At 45.9% G+C, this 23,744-nt stretch overlaps 2 protein-coding genes across 16 annotated transcripts in view; one reads left to right on the plus strand and one right to left on the minus strand.

Annotated features, from left to right (window-relative positions):
* Positions 1 to 16,077, plus strand: part of ECHDC2 (enoyl-CoA hydratase domain containing 2) — a 32,334-nt gene extending 16,257 nt beyond the window's left edge. For 6 of the 15 annotated variants that reach the window (XM_054554615.1, XM_002810810.4, XM_063718813.1 and 3 more), the window contains 7 exons: positions 3,675 to 3,761; positions 4,980 to 5,072; positions 6,495 to 6,551; positions 6,752 to 6,939; positions 13,057 to 13,107; positions 14,797 to 14,844; positions 15,713 to 16,077. In XM_054554615.1, the coding sequence (XP_054410590.1) occupies positions 3,675 to 3,761; positions 4,980 to 5,072; positions 6,495 to 6,551; positions 6,752 to 6,939; positions 13,057 to 13,107; positions 14,797 to 14,844; positions 15,713 to 15,790 (602 nt within the window). In that variant the 3' untranslated portion in view covers positions 15,791 to 16,077. Of the gene's footprint in view, positions 1 to 3,674; positions 3,762 to 4,979; positions 5,073 to 6,494; positions 6,552 to 6,751; positions 6,940 to 10,436; positions 10,555 to 13,056; positions 13,108 to 14,796; positions 14,845 to 15,712 lie in introns of all 15 variants that reach the window. The other 9 variants (XM_002810811.3, XM_054554634.2, XM_063718817.1 and 6 more) reach the window with 5 other exon arrangements.
* Positions 16,078 to 18,528: 2,451 nt separating this feature from the next.
* The window catches only part of ZYG11A (zyg-11 family member A, cell cycle regulator), a 59,205-nt gene continuing 53,989 nt past the window's right edge, over positions 18,529 to 23,744 (minus strand). Inside the window, exon 14 of the mRNA XM_002810813.4 lies at positions 18,529 to 19,527. Coding sequence (XP_002810859.2) covers positions 19,352 to 19,527 — 176 coding nt within the window. The 3' untranslated portion in view covers positions 18,529 to 19,351. The remainder of the gene's footprint in view (positions 19,528 to 23,744) is intronic.

A 23,744-nucleotide genomic window follows, 5' to 3' on the forward strand; every position in this document is an offset into this window, starting at 1 on the left:
CCACTGCACTCCAGCCTGGGAAAAAAAAAAAAAAGAGAAGATGGAGCCCAAAGATGCTCATAAGGTCAGTGGCCAAGATGGAACTCTATGCCCTTTTGCCTACCAATAGGGTCTCATTCCCTGTCACCAAAGCCCTCCACTGTCCCTGTGTCATTTGGTCCTCACAGCTGGGCAAGCACCATGAACTTCCATTTTAGACATTGGAGGAAAAACGTACACCAGGCCCTGAGCTGAGAACAGAATCTGAGAGGGTGGTCGGGGAGGGGCCGCCAGGGGCCACTGTGGATCAGGAGGAGACTGTGGAGGGATGGGAAAGGGTTAGCATGATGCTCAGATTTCAAGGGGAGGTGGCTCAGCCCTTAGGTCTCAGCTGTCAGGGTCAGGGTGCCCGGCCTGAGATCTGGGCTGACAAGTGCGCAGACCAGTTGGCCTGACCCAGCTGCTCTGCCTGAGGTCTTTACCCTACCCTGGCCTCTTCCTTTGGCTCCATCTCTGACCTCTGTGAAGGTCATGTCATACCTGCTCTCTCCCGTGAGCTTTGCTCATCACTCTCCCAGCTAAGCACAGAGAAGGAAGGGGCTGCATGAGGCTCAGGTCTGCCTCAACTAGCTCTAGAATTCCTGGGCTAGTTCCTGCCCCTCTCTGAGCTTCAGTTTCCCCATCTCTCACAGAAGGGCTGGAACTGATCAAAGATTTCCAAAGGCTCTCCCAGCTCTGAGTTCCTGTAGTCTAGGACTGGAAGAGTCTATTTACCCCCTACTCCTGCTCACCCCCGCATCTGGCCTTCGAGGACCCCACCACGGTCACTCTTCCCACCAAGGCGCTTGCCCACCTGCGTGCCACTGCATCTTGTACTCACTTCCATTCTCTTTTACTTGACCTTTGACCTCTCAGCCTTCTTGGACCTTGCTGACTCTGCCTGTAAAAATTAGTCAATTTTTAATTTTCTTATTACTTACATGTTTTAGAAATTGTGGGCCGGGTGCAGTGGCTCACGCCTGTAATCCCAGCACTTTGGGAGGCTGAGGTGGGTGGATCACCTGGGGTCAGGAGTTCGAGACCAGCCTGACCAATATGGTGAAACCCCGTCTCTACTAAAAATACAAAAATTAGCCGGGCATTGTGGCCAGTGCCTGTAATCCCAGCTACTCGGAAGGCTGAGACAGGAGAATTGCTTGAACCCGGGAGGTGGAGGTTACAGTGAGCTGAGATTGTGCCACTGCACTCCAGCCTGGGTGACAGAGCACAGCTCCATCTCAAAAAAAAAAAAAAAAAAAGGAAAAGAAATTGTGGTGAAATGTAAGTAACACAAAATTTACCATTTTAACTGTTTTTAAGTGTGCAATTCAGAGTGGCATTAAGTACATTCACAATATTGTGCAATGTCTCTGCTATCCATTCCCAGAACTTCTTTATCATACCAAACAAACTCAGCCTGTTCAGACAGTGACTCCCATTCTCCCTTCCCCTCCAGCCTGGGTAACCTGTATGGTACTTTGTCTCTATGCATTTATCTATTCTAAATACCTCATACCAGTAGAATCATATCATGTTTGTTTTTTGGTGCCTGGCTTATTTTACTTAACATGTCCTCAAGGCTCCTCCAAGTTGTGGCAAGTGTCAGAACTCCATTCCTTTTTATGGAGTAACATTCTATTGTAATGAGTAGCATTCTATTGTATATATACCACATTTTGTTTACCCAATCATCTGTTGATAGATACTTGGGTTGTTTTCACTTTTGGCCACTGTGAAGAATGTCCCCAAGTACACTGGTGTACAAGTACCGTCAGCCCTCTGCATCTGCAGGTTCCGCACCCACAGACTCAACCAACCGCAGATTGAAAATGTTAATAATAAAAATAACAATGCAACAATAAAAAATAATACAGATAAAAACAACACAGTACAACAGTTTACATAGTATTTACATTGTATTAGGTATTGTAAGTAATCTAGAGATGATTTAGAGCAAGCTTGTCCATTGTCCAACCCTCGGCCTCTGGGCCGCATGTGGCCCAGGACGGCTTTGAATGTGGCCCAACACAAATTTGTAAACTTTCTTAAGACATTATAAGATTTTTTTTGTGGGTGTTTTTTTTTTTTTTAGCTCATCAGTTACCGTTGGTGTTAGTGTATTTTATATGTGTAGCCCAAGACGATTCTTCCAATGTGACCTAGGAAAGGCAAAAGATTGGAACCCCTGGCTTAGAGTATACAGGAGGATATATGAGCATAGGTCATATTGCAAATACTACAATATTTTATACAAGGGGCTTGAGCATCCATGGATTTTTGTATCTGAGGGGTCCTGGAACCAGTCCCCTACGGATAAGGAGGGACTGTATCTGTTTGAGTCCTTGCTTTCAACTCTTTTGGGTATATACTTAGGACTAGAATTGTGTGGTAATTCTGTTTAACTTTTTGGAACTGGTTTCCACAGCAGCTGCATGGGTTTACACTCCCACCAGCAATGCACCAGGGTTCCATGTCTCCACATCCATGCCAACTTTTTGTTTTGTTTGTTTTAAAAGCCATTCTAATAGATGTGAGGTAGTATCTCATTGTGGTTTTGATTTGCATTTGTCTAATGACGATGATATTGAGCAACTTTTCAAGTGCTTATTGACCATCTGTATATCTCCTCTGGAGAAATGTCTATTCAAGTCCTTTTTCCTTTTTTTTTTTTTTTTTTTTTTGAGACTCTGTCGCCCAGGGTGGAGCGCAGTGGCACGATCTTGGCTCACTGTAACCTCTGCCTCCTGGGCTCACGCAATTCTCCTCCCTCAGCCTCAACCTCCCTAGTAGCTGGGATTACAGGTGCCCACCAACACACCTGGCTAATTCTTGTATTTTTAGTAGAGACACTGTTTCACCATGTTGGCCAGGCTGGTCTCGAACTCGTGACCTCAGGTGATGTGCCCACCTCGGCCTCCCAAAGTGCTGGGATTACAGGTGTGAGCCACTGCGCCTGGCCCTTTGCTCATTTCTGAATTGGGTTGTTTTGTTGTTTAGTTGGAGAAGTTCTTTATATATCCTAGATATTAAACCTTTATCAGATATATGATTTACACATATTTTCTTCCATTCCGTGTCTTGTCTTTTCTTTTTTTTCTTTTTTCTTTTTTGAAACGGAGTCTTGCTCATCACCGAGGCTGGAGTGCCGTTGGTGCGATCTCAGCTCACTGCAGCCTTCACCTCCTGGGTTCAAGTGATTCTCCTGCCTCCGCCACCTGAGTAGCTGGGATTATAGGTGTCCGCCACCATGCCTGGCTGATTTTTGTATTTTTAGTGGAGACAGGGTTTCACCATGTTGGTGTTGAACTACTGACCTCAGGTGATGTACCTGCCTCAGCCTCCCAAAGTGCTGAGATTGCAAGTGTGAGCCACTGCACCCAGCCATTTCTGTGGGTTGGCTTTGTATTCTATTGATAGTGTCCTCTGATGCACAGAAGGTTTCTGTTTTGATGGAGTCCAGTTCACCTTTCTGCTGTGTCACACCCTCCTTGTTTGATGCTCCTCTTTTCCCTTGACTTCCTTGCCCGGGTTCCTGGTGTTTCTCCTTCCTCGCTGGCTGCCTGTCCTCAGGTCTTCTTTGCTGGATCCTTTAACCGCCTGGGATTCCGTAAAGTGCCGTTTTCCTAAGGGCTGGTACCAACCCTCGCCATCTGCAGGTGCAGACCTGAAGGAGCGGGAACAGATGAGTGAAGCAGAGGTGGGGGTTTTTGTCCAGCGACTCCGGGGCCTGATGAATGACATCGGTGAGGATCTGGTTGTGGGGTGGAGGAGGGGGTTTGGGGGTCCCTGCCGATGACAGCCCCACCACCCCCACCAGCATCTAAGGAGAGTCTTCTTTGTTTGGAGTTCTGTGGTAAGACCGATGACTCGCCCAGGGGGATGGGGGAGGATGACCGAGGGCAATTCTCTGACAGAGGGAGTTCTGGCTCTTCAGCTTTTGTGTCCCGCCCCACCCTCAGGGTTCAAGCCTGGCCATTCCAAAGCAGTTAAGTTTCCCCAAGCATGCTTTCAAGTTTTGACAATTGCTGTTCCCTTTGCCTGAGATACCCCTTCTTGGTTACTTGAACTTTTACTTGTCCTTCAAGCCCTCTAGTACCTCCTCCTCCAGGAAGCCTTCCCAACCCACTCTCTGAGCTTTTTATTGGAGCACTGATGATCCTGGGTCAATAATGCCTGATACACATTTGTCTTCCCCATGAGACTGAGCCCCATGGGAACAAAGGCTATGTCTGATTCATTCTGTGTTCCCAGTTCCCAGCACCCAGCACAGGGCTGGTACACAGAAAGGGAGGTCCCAGGGAGGCCAGCGGATCATTCAGCCCATCCTCCCATTCCTCTTCCCTGGCTGATTCCATAACTTTCCCCAAAGGGAAAATTGGCTTCTGAGATAACCTGGCTGCGGGAAGCAGAGGTTGCCGTGAGCAGAGATTGTGCCATTGCACTCCAGCCTGGGCGACAACAGCAAGACTCCATCTCAAAAAAAAAAAAAAAAAAAAAAAAAGAGGCCGGGCGCAGTGGCTCATTCCTGTAATCCCAGCACTTTGGGAAGCCGAGGCGGGCAGATTACAAGGTCAGGAGTTCAAGACCAGCCTGGCCAACATGGTGAAACCCCGTCTCTACTTAAAAAAAAAAATACAAAAAAATTAGCTGGGCGTGGTGGCGCACATCTGTAATCCCAGCTACTCAGGAGGTTGAGGCAGGAGAATCACTTGAACCTGGGAGGCAGAGGTTGCAGTGAGCCAAGATCGCGCCACTGCACTCCAGCCTGGGTGACAGAACAAGACTCCGTCTCAAAAAAAAAAAAAAAAGGATTAAGATAACCTGGCTGAGGTTCCATGTAATGTCCCCAGACCTGGGTCCACTGAGGCCTCTGTCCCAACCAGCTTGCCCCTCCCCAGCCTTGAGTCTCTGTCCTGGTCCCACCAGGGCCTCGCAGGCTGAGCCTTTCTTCCTCTCCACAGCAGCCTTCCCTGCACCCACCATTGCGGCTATGGATGGGTTTGCCTTGGGCGGAGGCCTAGAGCTTGCCCTGGCCTGTGACCTCCGAGTGGCAGGTACTGGGCCAGGACTGGGGGCAGGGGGTGGGGCTAGGGAGTCAGGAGTGAGTGAAACGGTGAGTCTGGGCATTCTGCAGTCAGCCACTGTTCTTGGCTTCCAATCAAAAGCAAAACTAAGGCAAGACAGAGCAGAGAGGGTGCTCAGGCAGAAGCTGCTTCCCCTCCTGGGACAGCCATTAGCTGCTGTAGTATCTGTGACCTGTCAGAACCTGCTTCCTTCATTTTGGGAATATTTGACCCACCTCAGAGCAATTGCTGTTACGAGCCAAGGGGGTCAAAGAGCAATGTCCAGTCTTCCCATTCTGTCCAAGTCAGATTTATCCACCATGTTTCGGAAAAAGGTGAGCCCCAGGGATAGTTTGTCAATGGCTGAGCTAATCACAAAGGTGCCTGGGCAGGAATACTGGCACCAGCCAAATTTGCATTACTTGTTCTGAGCAATTGAGCTTTGTTTGAAGAATGGGAGGGGATAAAGAAGATAACTGATCATTTTCTCAGGTGATTGACCTGGTGATTAGGAACAGCCTTCTTGGATGCAGTTAGGCAAAGTCTGAATGTCCTCTCTTCTCCCCCAACCACTCTCTCCTGCCACCCCAGGAGAGACATATAAAAATGGGTAACTCCAGGCATGAAAGTCGCTTCTGTCTACACAATGCAGGTCAAAGAGAAGGAACTGACCAGGTGTCCAGGCACCAAAATACCAGGCTGGTCTAGCCCCAACTCTGCTTTTCACATGCCCATGTTCCTAACTCACAGGGTTTTGGGGAAGACTAAGACGGAGTGAATGTAAAACCCACTCCCTTCTGCCCACGTTCACATGGCCCATGCTGAGGGAATTCAGAAAAGGCGACAGACCCGGGGTGGGGTGCGTCAGTCAAGGCAAGTTTCTCGAAGGAAGGAAGCAGAACTCAGGAGGACATGGACTGGAACAGTCAGGGCAATTTCAGGCTGTGACAAAGCTGGAACGGACGACTGTAGCAGGAGCAGGAGTCACTGACATTCTAGGCCAGGCCAGGGCTAAGCCAGAGAACCTATTAATAGTAATCCACAAATAGATATGGGGCACCTCCTAGGAACTCTCCTTGTTCCAAGCATCGTACCTCGTGTGATCCTTAGCGGCTCTCTGAAGCAGACAGAAGAGAGCCAGCCATCTTTCTTCCACCTTTGAGGCTTGGGAAGGGTGAGACTTGCTGGTGACATACAACTCCACCAAAGGGGCATGGTGAAATAAGGGCCTGGGCTCCTGACTTCTGGGCTAGGGCTCTTCCAAAGGCAGAGTCTGGAGAGGCCTGGCTGTGGCCAGACCATGGGGCAAGTGGCTAGAGGGGAGAGTAGACAGCAGAGGCAGGTGTGGCCCCAGGGATTAGCACTGGGGGACCGGATGGGGGAGGGAGGCCTCACTTTGTTCTATGTGAGCAGCTTCCTCGGCCATCGTGGGACTGATTGAGACCACGCGAGGGCTCCTCCCGGGGGCAGGTAATCGCAACTACAGCACCCGCCCAATTCCACCCCATCCAGGGTCCTTCGCTGCTTTCCTTTTTTGCCCTCTGTTCTGGGCTCTGCCCTCCCACCTGAACCCTGCTCCTCTGAGAAGTCTTGGCTGAGTCCCAGGCTGAGCCTTCTCTGGGTTCCCACTTCCCATGCTGATTCCCACCCTGCTCCCTCCATCCTGGCAGGAGGGACTCAGAGGCTGCCCCGTTGTCTGGGGGTGGCCCTGGCGAAAGAGCTCATCTTCACGGGCCGACGACTGAGTGGAACAGAGGCCCACGCACTGGGGCTGGTGAATCACGCTGTGGCCCAGAACGAGGAGGGGGACGCCGCCTACCAGCGGGCACGAGCACTGGCCCAGGAGATCCTGCCCCAGGTGTAGTGACAGCTCGGCACCAGAAGGAAGGCTGGAGTCATGGGGGAGGCATGTGTGGGGCAGGGTGTCCCCTTGGGCTGCACATCCATTCTCCCAGAGACATATGATTAACCCTCTTTGGAGTTTGTTTAACCATCCAGTAAACACAATCAAGTCAAATTTTAATTCTGAATTAAAATGTAAATTGAATTCCAAAGGGCTGGAACCAAATGGGCTTGAAAGCCCTCTGAATGTAACACTGTCCAGTAGACCGTTCTGAGATGAGATAAATATTCTATACTTGTGCTTATCCAGTATGGGAGCCACTAGCCAAATGATTTAAATTGCAGAAAATGAATGCAGTTCCTCATTCACACTAGCCACATTTCAAATGCTAATAGCCACATGTGGCTTGTGGCTACTATACTACATAGCATAGCCTTAAAATCCCCCGAAGACTGAAAAAGCAAGATTCTAAAATAGATACAGAACTTCCAACCCATATTTCCTACCATACTGCCTGGTGGGGATATTCTTGAAATACAACATGCGGGCTGGGCACGGTGGCTCACGCCTGTAATCCCAGCACTTTGGGAGGCTGAGGCGGGTGTATCACGAGGTTAGGAGTTCAAGACCACCCTGGCCAATATGGTGAAACCCCGTCTCTACTAAAAATACAAAAATTAGCTGGGTGTGGAGGCACGCGCCTGTAATCCCAGCTACTCGGGAGGCTGAGGCAGGAGAATCGCTTGAACCTGGGAGGCGTAGGTTGCAGTGAGCCGAGATCGCGCCATTGCACTCCAGCCTGGGCGACAGGGCGAGACTTCGTCTCAAAAAAAAAAAAAAAAAGAAAGAAATACAACATGCAGGACATGTATTAATCATTTTTTTTCTTTGAAGAGATAGGGTCTCACTCTGTCATCCAGGCTGGAGTGCAGTGGTGCAATCATGGCTCACTGCAGTTTTAAACTCCTGGGCTCAAGTGATCCTCCCGCCTCAGCCTCCCAAAGTGTTAGAATTACAAGCATGAACCACCGTGACGGGCCAGGACTTATGTTTTAGCCAGATGTGGTAGTTCGAGCCTGTAATCCCAGTTATTTGGGAAAAAGCATTGCTTGAACCCATGAATTCAAAGCTGCAGTAAGCTGGTCATGCCACTGCACTTCCAGCCTGGGCAACAAAGCAAAATCCCGTTGCTAAAAACAAACAAACAAAAATAAAAAAGCCAAAAAAAAAACAACCAAAAAAACCCCTCATTAAAAAAATCCTCAAATAGCATGGGAAGGGGTGAGGGATAAAAGACTACACATTGGGTATGGTGCACCAAAATCTTAGAAATCACCACTAAAGAACTTATCCATGTAACCAAAAGCCACCTGTTCCCTAAAATCTATTGAAATAAAAGAAAAAAATAAAAAATCCTCAAAGAATAACCTCTCAGCATGGTACCCCAAACGGGTACCATGCTCAGTAGGGAGCAGGTCAGGCCCTGCCCAGGTGCAACCCTACCGGCTGCAGGGCCCAAAGCCCTCAGCAGGGATATTTGGGATCTGGCTGTCTGGGGTCTCCAAGGCCCTGCAAGGGTCTGCTGGCTTCTCCCAACTCTGAGGGGGCCCAGGATAGAGGGGGTTGGGTAGAGGAGATCCCAAATTTCCATAAAGATTAAAAGTGGCTTAAATGGAGCTAAGTTAGACTAATTTATAATAAATTTGTCTTAGCCTATAATGCTAGGTACCTTAATATAGTGTCTCAGCTCTTAGAATAATCCAGTTGAACTGATTATCCCCATTTTATTTGTGAGAAAACCCATAAAAGTTCAGTGACTTGCTCATCAAGGTCACAAAGAGTGATTGCAGTATTAGAAAAAAAAAACACTGGTATTTTGGCATTTATTTTGCACAATACAGAATGCAATATAAAAAAGGTATTTTAAGAGAGCAAAATATGTACAAAATTTTTAAAACTGAAACTAAATATTTAATGCATTTCAAATACAAAAATGTACAAACGTCACAAAACAAAGTTAACCATACATCATTTTAATATTGACATATATTGAATTAATCATATAAAAGTAACCATTTGGCTTGGCATGGTGGCTCACACCTGTAATCCCAGCACTTTGGGAGGCTGAGGTGGGAGGATTGCTTGAGACCAGGGGTTCTAGACCAGCCTGGGCAACATAGTGAGACCTCGTTTGTATTAAAAAAGAAAAGAAGCTGGGCGCAGTGGCTCATTGCTGTAATCCCAGCACTTTGGGAGGTCAAGACAGGCGGATCACTTGATGCCAGGAGTTTGAGACCAGCCTGGCCAACATGGCAAAACCCCGTCTTTACTAAAATTACAAAATTTAGCTGGGCATGGTGGCTCATGCCTGTAATTACAGCTACTCAGGAGGCTGAGGCACAAGAATCACTTGAGTCTGGGAGGTGGAGGATGCAGTGAGCCGAGATCGCACCACAGCACTCCAGCCCAAGTGACAGAGCAAGATTCTGTTAACAAAATAAAATAGTATAATTTTGAACAAAAATCCTTTCTTTCCTGTCTCTCAAATGTAAATAATCCTAATACTTCTTAAAACAGATCTTCTTTAATTTGGAGGTGAGGGACTATAGCTTTTTGAAAGCATTTGTTTTGTCTTTTTTTTTTTAAGTTTCATCATATATAAATGAAGAAGAGTCTGATGCTATTGCCTAGGCAATATTAATGCTGTCAAGTTTCTATTATACTTGGTTAGAAAGTCTCCGAACTAATACAGAACTCTGATCATTCAATGGAGTGGCTGATTGCAGCTTTCATATCTAGACCTGTAGACTATAGGGTTTGTCTTTTTGCATTAACTAAATAACAATCACAAAATAATTCAGATTTCCAAATATACTAAAATATTGGTACTATATAATCACTGATATTTTTAGTACTTAAAAGTAGCTTTGTATACCAAAACACCAGTCTACCAAAAACAAGTACTGGCGAGAGTAATCCCAGAGTTGGGACCTTCTGGGTCAACCTGAAAAACAAAACTTCAACTTCCACCTATGTTACTGGGTGCTCAGAATAAAGGTTTCCGGATAGGAGAGGGCCAGGGATGGTGTAGATGGCCACCATCTAGTGGACAAACCACTCTGATAGGGTAGCAAATGGTTCCAGAGTTTTCTCAGCCCAGAAAAAAACTGTCAATATCCACAGTTTGCATCAGATTTCCTTCTTAAATAGTAAATACACATTACACTTTGAGAAATTGATTCAGCTGTGTTTTTTTTTTTTCTTTTCTTTTTAGAGACAGGATCTTGCTCTGTTGCCCAGGCTGAGTGCAGTGGCACGATCATAGCTCACCACAGCCTTGAAGCCCTGGGCCTGAGCAGTCCTTCCACCTCAGCCTCTGAATAGCTGGGACTACAGGTGCAAGCTACTGACTTGGCTAGAATTTGGCTGTTTTCACTCACAAACATATGTACATACCGTTTTTAACTTTAATAAAAGGTTACTTTTTTTTTTTTTTTTTTTTTTTGAGACAGGGTCTGGCTCTTTTGCCCAGGCTGGACTGCAGTGGCATGATCACAGCTCACTGGAGCATTGACCTCCCAGGCTCAAGTGATCCTTCCACCTAAGACTACTGAGTAGCTGACACTACAGGTGCAAGTTACCACGCCCAGCTAATTTTTTATTTTTTGTAGAGATGTGATCTCACGATGATGCCCAGGTTGGTCTCAAACTCTTTGGGCTCAAGCAATCCTCCTGCCTCAGCCTCTCAAAGCCCTGTGATTACAGGTGTGAGCCACTGCACCTGGCCAAGATTACTTCCTTTATTGGGTAGTTACCTAAATAATAACACATATGGCAAGCAAATCTAAAAGAACAGAGGAGTAAGAAGGGCATAAGGTAAAAATCAAAAGCAAGATGACCAGCTAGTCCTGGTTTACCTGTGACTATCCCAGTTTTAATAGTGGAAGTCCCACATCCCAGTAACCCTTCAGTCACAAGCAAACCCAAACAGCCCTTCATTTCCCAATCCCTCTCTCTCCCCAGATCATCACTATTAAGTTTCCATACTCTTCCAGAAATTTCCATTGCATATGGAAGGATGTGTATTATGCACATATGCTTACATATTTAAATAAATTCCTTTTAATGGCTTAGAGGACAAGAAATGTCTTTCGAGGCTAATCTGGTTCTAACAAAGTTTAAAAACAAAATTTAAATATGCATAGTAAGGAATTCAAACATGGAAGAATATAAAACGAAACAAAACATTTATAAACCTTCGTTTATAAAACAAAACAGGTTTTGTTTTGTTTTATAAAGGCACACCAGCATTTTGCCAGTTTTTGCCAAATTGCTCTCCTGTGGCATACTCTTTTACTTTTCTATCAATAATGTATGTAAATACTGGTTTCCCCAGTCTCAGCAGTAGTAGGCATATTGATATTTTAGTATTTGCTGGTCTGAGGTGAAAGGGCACAGCACCTCACTGTTTTGATTTGCCTTTCAAGCGTGTAGCAGCTGCTGGACATCCTTCACGTTCATACTTCTTTTCCGGTGAAGGACCTTTACATACTCTTTTGTAAATGGTTTAAAAGTTACTTTATACTAACTTTTTTGTAAATCAAGGAAATTCATCTGTCATAAGCATTGCAATTCTTTTTCCCAGTGGTTTGTTTTTGTTTTTTTTTTTTGAGACGGAGTCTCGCTCTGTCACCCAGGCTGGAGTGCAGTGCCCCGATCTTGGCTCACTGCAAGCTCTGCCTCCTGGGTTCACGCCATTCTCCTGCCTCAGCCTCCCGAGTAGCTGGGACTACAGGCGCCCGCCACCACACCCGGCTAATTTTTTGTATTTTTAGTAGAGACAGGGTTTCACCATGTTAGCCAGGATGATTTCGATCTTCTGACCTCGTGATCCGCCCTCCTCGGCCTCTCAAAGTGCTGGGATTACAGGCGTGAGCCACCGCACCCAGCCGTTTTTCCCAGTTTTTTACTTTTTTTTTTTGAGACGGAGTCTCACTCTGTCTCCCAGGCTGGAGTGCAGTGGCACAATCTCGGCTCACTGCAAGCTCCGCCTCCCGGGTTCACGCCATTCTCCTGCCTCAGCCTCCCGAGTAGCTGGGACTACAGGCGCCCACCACCAAGCCTGGCTAATTTTTTGTATTTTTAGTAGAGACGGGGTTTCATGTGTTAGCCAGCATGGTGTCGATCTCCTGACCTCGTGATCCGCCCGCCTCAGCCTCCCAAAGTGCTGGGATTACAGGCGTGAGCCACTGTGCTCGGCCTACTTTTGTCTTTTATTCATGGTGTTTTTCCCAATTGGAAGTTCTTCATTTTTATGTAGCTAGCTTTTTCATTTATAGTTTTTATGCTAATAGACTTTAAAAATCGACTTTTCCTGAGAAAGTTTTATAAACACTTCAAATAATATGATATAGGAAGTAATTCCTCCTTGCCTGGAAGTGGGGCTGAGACTGGAGTGCTAGGGCTTGTGTGGAACCAAGGCCAGTGACAAAGCAGACACTGTTGCTTCTATGTGGCTGTATTAAAATGCACCCGCCCCTCCGCACCACCCCACAGACCAGGATTTCAACACAGCCCTGTCGACTTGAAAGCCCAAGCTCCTAACCCTGACTTTGTTTCACTCTGCTGGGGTAAAACCTGCTTACCGCAGAGGCTGGCATTTGCTGAAATGAGGTCGAGGAAGTGGGAAAGGTGGTTGGGAGTCCAATCGAAGTCTCACCAATGATTGGATAAACACAGCCAAGTGCTTCACCTCCCTGCACTGCACTCTCACAGCTGTAAAATCACAGCTGGGTGATCAGTGATGACACCAGCCTGGAAGTGTGGGTAGAACCATTAGATGAGTCTGTGGGGAGGAAAGCACTTTGTAAACTAGTTATGTTGTGCATGTTGGAAGGATGGGCTGAATAACAAGAAACCCAGGTGTTCAGGGATCAGAGTCTGGCTTCTTTCATGATAGCAAAAGCACCTCAGCTAACAGGTTATAGGACTAACGCTAAACAAATGTGTCAGTAGAATGGCTGGAACTAGACCCAAACATCTGCCTCCCTCCTTCAAAACAAAGCTGTGTGCCTCAGACCTGCAACTATCAGCCTTGATCCCCTCCTCAACCAAGACTTTGCTCTTCCCTAGGCCCCCATTGCTGTGCGGCTGGGCAAAGTAGCCATTGACCGAGGAATGGAGGTGAGAGGGTTTTGGGTTGGGACTTGGGTCCACTAAAGTTGGTCATGGCTGGCACGCAGTGCTTTCAGAGCTCAGACAGACAGCACAGCTGGAAAGAACTCAGGAAGTGGACTCTTCTAACAGACTTTGACTCTGACCTCGTGCTCTACCTCAGTTTACACATCTGCAGATTGGAAGTTTGGCCAGACGATATTATTGTTTACATTCTATCCTCATCTTTCTCTCTTGGAGAGAGGATGAGATTGAGGTTAAGAAGGGGTAAATGATTTGCCCAAGGTCTCAGAGAAAGTGAGTAGAAAGAACCCGGGTCTGTGTGGCTGCCAGTCCATGCTGCAAGATTTGTGCTGGCAGTAATGTGGCCTCAGGGCAGGGCTTGGGGTGATGCCTTGGGTGTAGCTAATCCATCTGTCTACCTCAACTCTCCCATCTAGTCAATCATCACACACTGAATCGAGACCAAAGCTGGGAATTGGGTACAGATGGATGAGTTAAACATGGTCACTGCCCCCAGGAGGGGGCAGATACAGACACAAATCAAGGATAATGGTACCACGCTGACACCCCAGAGAGGTTAGAGCTTTGCAGTCCATTATGATATCCATGTGTGGCTTTTAAATTAAAAGTAAAATGTGGCCAGGCGTGGTGGCTCATGCCTGTAGTCCCAGCACTTTGGGAGGCTGAGGCAGGTGGATCACGAGGTCAGGAGATCGAGACCATCCTGGCTAACACAGTGAAACCCCGTCTCTACTAAAAATACAAAAAATTAGCCGGGCGTGATGGCGGGCACCTGTAGTCCCAGCTACTCGGGAGGCTGAGGCAGGAGAATCGCTTGAACCCAGGAGGCGGAGCTTGCAGTCAGCAGAGATCGCGCCACTGCACTCCAGCCTGGGCGACAGAGCGAGACTCTGTCTCAAAATAAATGAATGAATAAATAAATAAATAAATAAATAAAATAAAATGTTCAGTTTCTCCTTCACACTAATCACAGTTCAAGTGCTTGACATTCACGTGTGGCTAGTGGCTACCATACTGGGCAGTGCTGGGTTAAAGAATGTTTTCTACAGTTGGACTGTGGGAAGGATAAGAATTCCAGAGGAAAAGTAAAGTATGGGCAAAGGCACAGAGGAGGATAAGCAAGCAGCTCTTCCAAATGAGAGCGAGGGAAGAAAACAGTGTGCAAGTTCGAGGCACTGGGCTGTCTGGGTTCAAAGACCTGCTCTTCCACATACTGTTGTGAACTTTGACAAATTATTTCACCTTTCTATGCCTCAGGTTTCTCAGCTGTAGAATAGGGATACTAACCCTTGCTGTGAAAATTAAGTTCACACACATGGTACTTCTTAGAATGAGGCTTTTAAGTGCCAGTCAGTGGGCCCTAGAGGCTGGAGCAATTGCCAGGGCCCAGGTCATAAAGGTTCGGGAATTAATGGGTGACAGGAAGCGTGGTGAGGCAGCCAGATGGGAAGGAGAACTCCTCTTCTCTGGCAAAATGTCTCAGTCTGTCTCTTGTTTCTCCCAGCACTGTTTTGTCATAGTTATGAATGGTGTTTCTTCTCTAGGAAGGAAATGCCTTCTCATAGCTATCTCTGCCCATATAGATGTCTGTAGGCAATAGGGTGGGCTGGCTTCCAGTGTGGGTGAAGATGGACAAGGTCAGACCAATCAGGGAGCACGCTGTCTTTCTTGCAGGTGGACATTGTATCCGGGATGGCCATTGAAGGGATGTGCTATGCCCAGGTATGTAGCAACCAGCCTATGCCTGCTTGTTAACATAGGCTGGGCCAGGCTGGAGGGACTTTGTATGGTACATGACCAATTTAGAAGGTTCCTCTCAACACAAACAGTCTGACCGCATCCATCATCCCTCATAAGTCACCTGGAGTGGCTTGAGGAGAGCCACAGTGCTTCTCTCTGGGACTTTTCCCTCAACCATCTAATGTACTGGGGTTCATCCTGCCCACTTAATGCCGAGAATCACAGAACACAGGTCCTTAAGAGGAAGAACCACTTCTTTTGCCTCTGTATCAGTTGCCACTATAAAAGTCAGGGTGGAGTTGGGAGGTCAAGGGCTTGGTTGTAGCCTGCAGGCTGTGTTCAGTGTAGAGGCTGTACACTTGGGACTGACCTATTAAATCTCTTACTCACGGGTGAGTAAAAAACGCTAATCTCCAGGTTAACAGATATCCAAAATACTCCTAAGGGGTCCTGGGACTTGGAGAAACTAGTGTGAACCTGGATTCAAAGCCAGATTTCTTACTGCAAAGAATTTTTTTTCTCTACTGAGCAGCCTCATGTCAGACCACTGCAGACGGCAGTTGAGTTCTCACGAGGCATGAAAGGCAGTTGAGTTCTCAGGAGGCATGAAAGCAGTGTGCAAGTGGAGGCTAATGCTGATGGGGCACAGAAAATACAAAGGCTGGCCTGTCTTCCCCAGGAGACAAAGCAGCCACGGAGGCTTATACCTTTGCACGCCTCAAGACCAGAGTCCAGAGACAATGGAAACACTTGGACCCTGGCTTTGTCATGGGCTGGACAAGCTTAAGCAACTCTTTTTGGGCCTCTGGCACTGCTCCCCCAAAATTAATATTTTGTACCTTTGTTGCAGAACATTCCAACCCGGGACCGGCTAGAGGGCATGGCAGCCTTCAGGGAGAAGCGGCCCCCCAAATTTGTTGGCAAATGACCCCCATTTTAACCTTCAGCATGGGAGATGCATGCCCTGAAGAGCAGGATCCAGAAGGAAGATTTGTGGCCGAATTTACTTCATCATTTCACCTCTCCAGGCTTCCGTTTCTTCACAAGGATGATGATGGAGATAAAATGACTGGCGTGATGCCTGGAACCAAGGTGCTGATCCTACCACCTACTGCTACCTTCCTTAGCTTCACCCTGGCTAGAAATAATCACGAGGGTTGGGTTTGCTTTGGAAAATGCCGTCTCTCTACTTGAATGATAAAGAATTAAATTAGATCTCTCTGAGTCTTGGTATCATTGGCTGTCAGCCCCTGACTTCTCTCAGTTATCAGGCACTCACTAGAGATGTCAGAAGATTTTAAGATACCCCTAGTTTCTTCCTGTGGACAACAGAGGTAATAAATAAACTCTGACGTTGGTTGAACATGTGTCAGGAGTCAGACTGCAGATCCCAGTCTCTGCCAGTTACTTGCTGTATAACCTTGGACAAATTGTTTAAACGCTCTGGGCCTCAGCTTCCTCACCTACAAAACAAAACTTGTGAAGATTTAGCAAAATAAAAACACTTCATATTCAATAAATATGTTTTCATTGTTAACTTACAGTGTTTTCGTGAGGACCAAATGAAATCATCACTGTGAAACACTTTTGTAAACTATAGGGTGGCAGAAAATTCTCTTTATTTTTTGAGACAGGGTCTCACTCTGCCACCCAGGCTCCAGGCTAGAGTGCAGTGGCGCGATCTCAGCTCACTGCAGCCCCCACTTCCCAGGCTCAAGTGATCCTCCCACCTCAGCCTCTGGAGTAGCTGGGACTACAGGCAAATGCCACCATGCCCAGCTAATTTTTGTATTTTTTTGTAGAGACAGGATTTCGCCATATCACCCAGGCTGGTCTTGGACTACTGGGCTCAAGCAATCCACCCGCCTGGGCCTCCCAAAGTGCTGGGATTACAGGTGTATGCCACTACACCTAGCCTCCAGGAGACTCTTTGATAGCATTAAGGAGCACTGAGAAGAAGGGGGCAATTAACTCTAATGGAAAGAAGGGAGGATCCGGAAATGGGCAAGTAACATTGGAATTGAAGCCTGAAGGATGAAGGAACATTTCAAGTACAGAAGAGGAAGCTTGACACAGCATGAGCAAAGGTAAGGAAGAGGATGATACACTTAGAAAACCAAGAGCAGGCTGATACATAAGCATACTGGTCCCAATACCCCTCCCTCCTCTGGTACCAAGGCTGCATCTTAAGCTATGGCCTTGCATTCATTCTCCAACTGGATCTGAGCACTGGCTAAGCTGAGCCTCAGCCTGGCCTAGAGTCACTAAACCATGGGCATGGATACAATATAAATAACATTGCTGATTTCTGCAAAATACAAATGTGCTCCCAGGGTTATGCTTGCATCCTGGAAGGGAGAATAACACAGGAGAGCCCAGGCCTTTACAGTCAGCACAAACCATACCAGCTATGACAACCCAGGAAAGTAACCACCTTACTGAACTTCCTTTTTCTCATCTGTTAAGTGAGGAAAATAAAACTCACCTACCTGTGAGGATTGTTGTGAATGACACAGAACTTGAAAGGATGTCTTGTACAGAATTGGACTTAACACACTAGTCTCCATAACACATCCTCACATAGCATAAGGTAGCATCTGATAACAATGCTCTGAGGTACTAGAACCCAGGTCAGGAAGATATCCTTTTGGAATCATACAAGAGTGTGAAAAAATACAGGACAGTTTAAGGACTATGGAAGGAAGTAAGGTTACAAATTCTGCTTATCTAGTTGGACTCTGGTAATAGTTTGGAACATGGTTTAGAGTAAGTGAGAATGAGCTTCTTCCTCATTTGATTTCCAAAGACAGTACATGGTACACTAGTTAAGAATCTGAACCAAGCCAGCTAAAAGCACAAAACTCTAGTCCTAAAATGTGCTAATAAACAGAAATTTACTTTTATTTTCTGAAAAACTTAAACATAAATGACAAAACATGTTCATTAACAGTCAACAATAAGGCAAGGAAGGAATTCACACTCTATTCCTCAGAGCAGCTCCGCAGGGCTTATCAAATAAGCTTCTGATATAGTTTATGCTGTAGTTGAAGCTGGTTTCAGAAAAGCCCATGTTTTCTTTAGTCAGCATGCTGGGTAAGAAAACTCCGTGAACTCTTTGGCAAAGTCTCTTTCTGGCCTTTCCTCTTCCTACCGGTTTTGGTCATGGTCCCACCCAAATAAAATGGAGGGATTCAGATTTATCATTACATATAATCTTTCATCTAAACACTGTCTGCAAATGCCTAAGTCCCACCACGCCCTACAAGCTCACTCACATACATAGCATGTCATGCTCTCATAACAGGAAACATGCCAAAGATAGACACCCAAAATTGTAAAAAAGGCCAGGTGCAGTGACTCACACCTGTAATCCCAGCACTTTGGGAGGCCGAGACGGGTGGATCACGAGGTCAGGAGGTTGAGACCAGCCTGACCAATATGGTGAAACCCTGTCTCTACTAAAAAATACAAAAATTCACTGGACGTGGTGGCATGTGCCTGTAGTCCCAGCTACTCAGGAGGCTGAGGCAGGAGAATCGCTGGAACCTGGGAGGCAGAGGTTGCAGTGAGCCAATATTGTGCCACTGCACTCCAGCCTGGGCGACAGAGCGAGATTCCATCACAAAAAAAAAAAAAAGTAAAAAAATATATTTCTCTTTTCTCCACCCCTTTATTCTTTTGAGATGAGGTCTCACTCTGTCATCCAGGCTGGAGTGCAGTGGTGCAATCTCAGCTCACTGCAACCTCTGCCTCCTGGGCTCAAGTGGTCCTCCCACCTCAGCCTCCAAGTAGCTAGGAGTAAAGGTGCACACCACCACGCTCAGCTAATTTTTGTATTTTTTGGTGGAGATGGAGTTTTGCCACGTTGGCAAGGCTGATCTCGAACTCCTGAGGTCAGACAATCCACCCGCCTTGGCCTCCCAAAGTGCTGGGATTACAGGCGTGAGCCACCATACCCAGCCATAGATAAATAAATAAATAAATAAATTCTTTTCCCTGCTCTCCAACAGGGGTTCTGCCTTCTAAACACTATATTTTGAAGCATATGCTTCCCAAGCTTTTCTCATAGCTTCACATGACAATAACAACTAAGGAAATTTAATATAAATATCAAAGTCTCCCTGTAGGTCCTTCCTTTTTCTTCTAGTGAACAGGTCCCACTCCCATGACAAGCTCCCAAAGGGAAAAAATTGTCCAGGGCTAGAGAAAAGTAATTTGCATAGCTGTTCCAACACAAGCTCCCAGGTCTTCCCAGAGTCCACGGTTTGAGTCTTCAGAATTGCTGCTGAAAGGCTGCAGAATGAGTCCAACTTGACTTGGGATTACAGCTATCATACAAATCCAACCTTTTGTAACATATATAAAATCAACAATCAAAGGCCAATGAGACAGCCAACTTACAAACTCCAATGACAACTGATGTGCAATTACTGCCAGGGCAGAGCACCTGACATTGAGGAAGAGCACACACCTCTGAAGTCCCTTAGGTTCAGAAAGGCATTTGACACAGAGTGGGCCTCTGATAATTCATGAAATGCATTCTGAAGTCATCCAGAATGGAGGCTGCAATCTGCTGTGCTTGGGGGGTTGCCTCACTGTGCTCCTGGATATCACACAAAAGCTGCAATCCTTCTTCTTCAACTAACATTTTGCAGTATTTGCTGGCTGAAAGAAAATCAAGCAGAGACACTCCATGGACAACTGGCATTTTAAATATTCCCATGTCACCACATTCACCTTGCTGAAGAAAGAATACAAAGGTTTAATTAAGCTCTTTGGCCTAGGAATTAACAGATAAAATGAGTCAATTCTAAAGCAGTACGTCAAAACTTAAATAGTGCTTGGCTTGTATGAGATAACAGATGCTCATTTTAGTATGTTTACTTCCAGACAACTCTATGCTTCAAACATCTTTTTTTTTTTTTTTTTTTGAGACAGAGTTTTGCTCTTGTTGCCCAGGCTGGAGTGCAGTGGCGCAATCTTGGTTCACTGCAACCTCCACCTCCCGGGCTCAAGCAATTCTCCTGCCTCAGCCTCCCAAGTAGCTGGGATTACAGGCATGCGCCACTACACCTGGCTAATGTTTTTGTATTTTTAATAGAGATGGGTTTCACCATGTTAGTCAGGCTGGTCTTGAACTCCTGACCTCAGGTGGTCCACCTGCCTCAGCCTCCCAAAGTGTTGGGATTACAGGTGTGAGCCACCGTGCCTGGCCCAAACATCTTTAATCCTAGTTAAATGATGTTGAACACACCAGATGTGGCCGGGCATGGTGGCTCATGCCTGTAATCCCAGCACTTTGGGAGGCCGAGGCAGGCGGATCATGAGGTCAGGAGATCGAGACCATCCTGGCTAACACGGTGAAACCCCGTCTCTACTAAAAATACAAAAAAATTAGCCGGGCGTGGTGGCGGGCACCTGTAGTCCCAGCTACTTGGGAGGCTGAGGCAGGAGAACGGCGTGAACCTGGGAGGTGAGCTTGCAGTGAGCCGAGATCACGCCACTGCACTCCAGCCTGGGCAACAGAGCGAGACTGTGTCTCAAAAAACAAACAAACAAACAAAAAACAAAAAAAAACCACCAGATGTTAAATAAAATATAATTCATAAATTTTTTAATGCATAGATGAATGTACAAACTAAAGGAATTTTCTAGGAGCTGGAAACAAAGAGCACTTCAGCTAGTGTAAGCTAACCTGCAGCTAAGCCTGCGGCAGAAAGAAACTGGTGGTCTTAGTAATCAAGGCATTTCAATTTCAGCTAGCAGAGTTGGAGGCAAAATTCCTACATAAAAGTAGACCCACAAAGGGCTAGATAAGAAAAGGGATAAGATACTGAAGCATCTCTGTCATGCGTGGGGCTGTAGGGGTATACGGGAGTAGGAGAGGAGAAATCTTCTCATGACCACAATCCCAAGTGGGTAATAAGGTTTGAATTTACGCTACCTGAATGTTGCTGAGAAATTAATATAAAAAAACTAATACAAGCTTATGGAAACCTCTGAAGCACTTCACAGAAGCAAATACAAAACCGCCGCAGGGACACGCCAATCCATTCTAAAATGAATTCTCAGAAAAACAAGCCCTGCTAAAGTTGACTTCACAATCCAAAACTGCCCCCCTTCAACATAAGACATATAATAAGATCAGATAAAGACCACAAAATAATTACTTTTAAAGAAGAAAAAAAAAAAGGAATATCTGGAAAAGAAGCAAATAAAACGTTCAGACATTTAAAAATGTATCACTGAAATTAAAGACTCAGTCCAAGAGCAGATTTAGACCCAGTTGGCTGGGTGCAGTGCCTCACACCTATAATCCCAGCACTCTGGGAGGCTGAGGTGGGTGGATCACCTGAGGTCAGGAGTTTGACCTGTCTGACATGGTGAAATCCCGTCTCTACTAAAAATACAAAAATTTAGACAGGCATAGTGGTGGGCCTCTGTAATCCCAGCTACTCAGGAGGCTGAGGCAGGAGAGTCATTTGAACCCAGGAGGCAGAGGTTGCAGTGAGCTGAGATCATGCCACTGCACTCCAGCCTAGGCAACAAGAGCAAAACTTTGTCTCAAAAAAAAAAAAAAGAAAAAGATTTAGACCCAGTTGAAGAGAAATAGGCCAGACATAGTGGTTCATTCCTGTAATCTCAGCACTTTAGGATGCCTGGGCAGGAGGATCAAGGCAATGTAGTGAGACCATGTGTTTACAAAAAATAAAAAAATCAGCTGGATGTGATGCTACATAGTCCCAGCTATTCAGGAGGCTGAAGTGGGAGAGTCACCTGAGCCCTGGACGTTGAAGCTGCAGTGAGCTGTGACTGTGCCACTGCATTCCAGCCTGGGCGACAGAGTGAGACCCTGTTTCAAAAAAAAAAAGAAAAAGAAAAATTACCTATCAAGAAATGATAATTAGGCTGACAGTAGACCCCAACAGTAACAATAGAAAATAATGAAAATGGCCAGGCGTCGTGGCTCATGCCTGTAATCCCAGCACTCTGGGAGGCTGAGGTGAACATCTAAGGTCAGGACTTTGAGACCCAGAATGGCCAACATGATGAAACCCCGTCTTTACTAAAAATACACAAAAAATTAGCCAGGTGTGGTGGTGCATGCCTATAGTCCCAGCTACCCAGGAGGCTGAGGCAGGAGAACCCCTTGAACCTGTGAGGCAGAGATCACACCACTGCACTCCAGTCTGGGTGACAGAGACTGTCTCCAAAAAAAAAAAAAAAAAACCTAAAAGAAAATATTTTTCTCCCAAATGCTAAAATAAAGTAAGTAACTATCTGGAATTTACACCCAGCTACATTATTATTTAAGAGTAAGAATAGGGGTGGGGTGACAAAGAGATTTTGTCAGTAATACACTATCAAAACCTGAATCCAGAAAAGGAGTGGTGGGGGTTAAAAAAAGGAAAAAAAAAAAAAAAAAAAAACAAGCAGTGATGAGCAAAGAAAATGGTATTCAGCAAATTGAGGCCAGGCGCAGTGGCTCACGCCTGTAATCCCAGCACTTTGGGAGGCTGAGGCGGGCGGATCATGAGGTCAGGAGATCGAGACCATCCTGGCTAACACGGTGAAACCCCATCTCTACTAAAAATACAAAACAATTTAGCCGGGCATGGTGGCGGGTGTCTGTAGTCCCAGCTACTTGCGAGGCTGAGGCAGGAGAATGGCGTGAACCCAGGAGGCAGAGCTTGCAGTGAGCCAAGATTGCACCACTGCACTCTAGCCTGGGTGACAGAGCGAGACTCCGTCTCAAAAAAAAAAAAAAAAAAAAAATGGTATTTAGCAAATTGAAATAAGCCTCGACTGTAAAATAGTAACACCTAAACTATCTTTAAGGATATGAAAACAAGGTAGAACTAAAATATATTTATTAGTCATGTTCTTGGATAGAAATACTCATTTGTGGCTGAGCATGGTGGCTCATGCCTGTAATCCTAGCACTTTGGGAGGCTGATGCAGGAGGATCACTCAAGCCCAGGAGTTCACAACCAGCCTGGACAACATAGCAAGACCCTGTTGTTTTTTGTTTTGAGGTGTTTTTTTTTTTTAATTTAAAAGAAAAAAAAAATTAAATAATTTTTTTAAAGAAATACTCATTTGTCATAGGGATGGGAATTCTCTTTAGGTTGACTTATAAATCTAACATGATGCTGATAAAAATACTGTAAGGGTTGTTCTTTTTGGGGAGAACCCCAGGCATGGTGGTGTACACCCATAGTCCCAGCTATTTGGGAGCTAAGGTGACAGCATCACCTGAGCTGAGACTGCAGTGAGCTGTGATCAAGCCACTGCACTTCAGCCTTGGCAATGAAGTGAGACCCTGTCTCAAAAATAAATTAAGTTAAATTAAATTAAAATTAAATAAATTTTAAAAATAAAATAAGATGCTTACCCTTCTAGTTGTTGTGAAGATTAAATGAGTTGTTCATAAAGTGCTTACAACATTGCCTGGCACACAATAAGTATTCAACTGAATTCTAGTTTCAGTTAGTTTTTCCTGTTATAACTACATGAGTCTGTTTCAGGGCTATTCTGATCCAATCATCTGCTATCTATCTTATTCATACATCAGAACCACTCACGGCACCGTTTTACAATGTTAAGAGAAGTCTATGGGCAAGCTCCTAAAAACCACATTTCTTTCCTTCTTTCTTATCTTAGAGACAAGAGTCTTGCTCTGTTCCCCAGGCTGGAAGTAGGCAGTTGCCTGATCATGGCTCACTGTGGCCTTGAACTCCTGCACAAGTGATCCTCCTATCTTGGCCTCCCAAAGTGCTGGGAATACAAGTGTGAGCCACCAGGCTGAGCCCATAAAAAACATTTTTCTGGCCAGGTGCAGCGGCTCATGCCTGTAATTTCAACACTTTGGGAGGCCGAGG

The sequence above is a fragment of the Pongo abelii genome, chromosome 1, assembly GCF_028885655.2.
Source record: "Pongo abelii isolate AG06213 chromosome 1, NHGRI_mPonAbe1-v2.0_pri, whole genome shotgun sequence".
NCBI lineage: Eukaryota > Metazoa > Chordata > Mammalia > Primates > Hominidae > Pongo > Pongo abelii.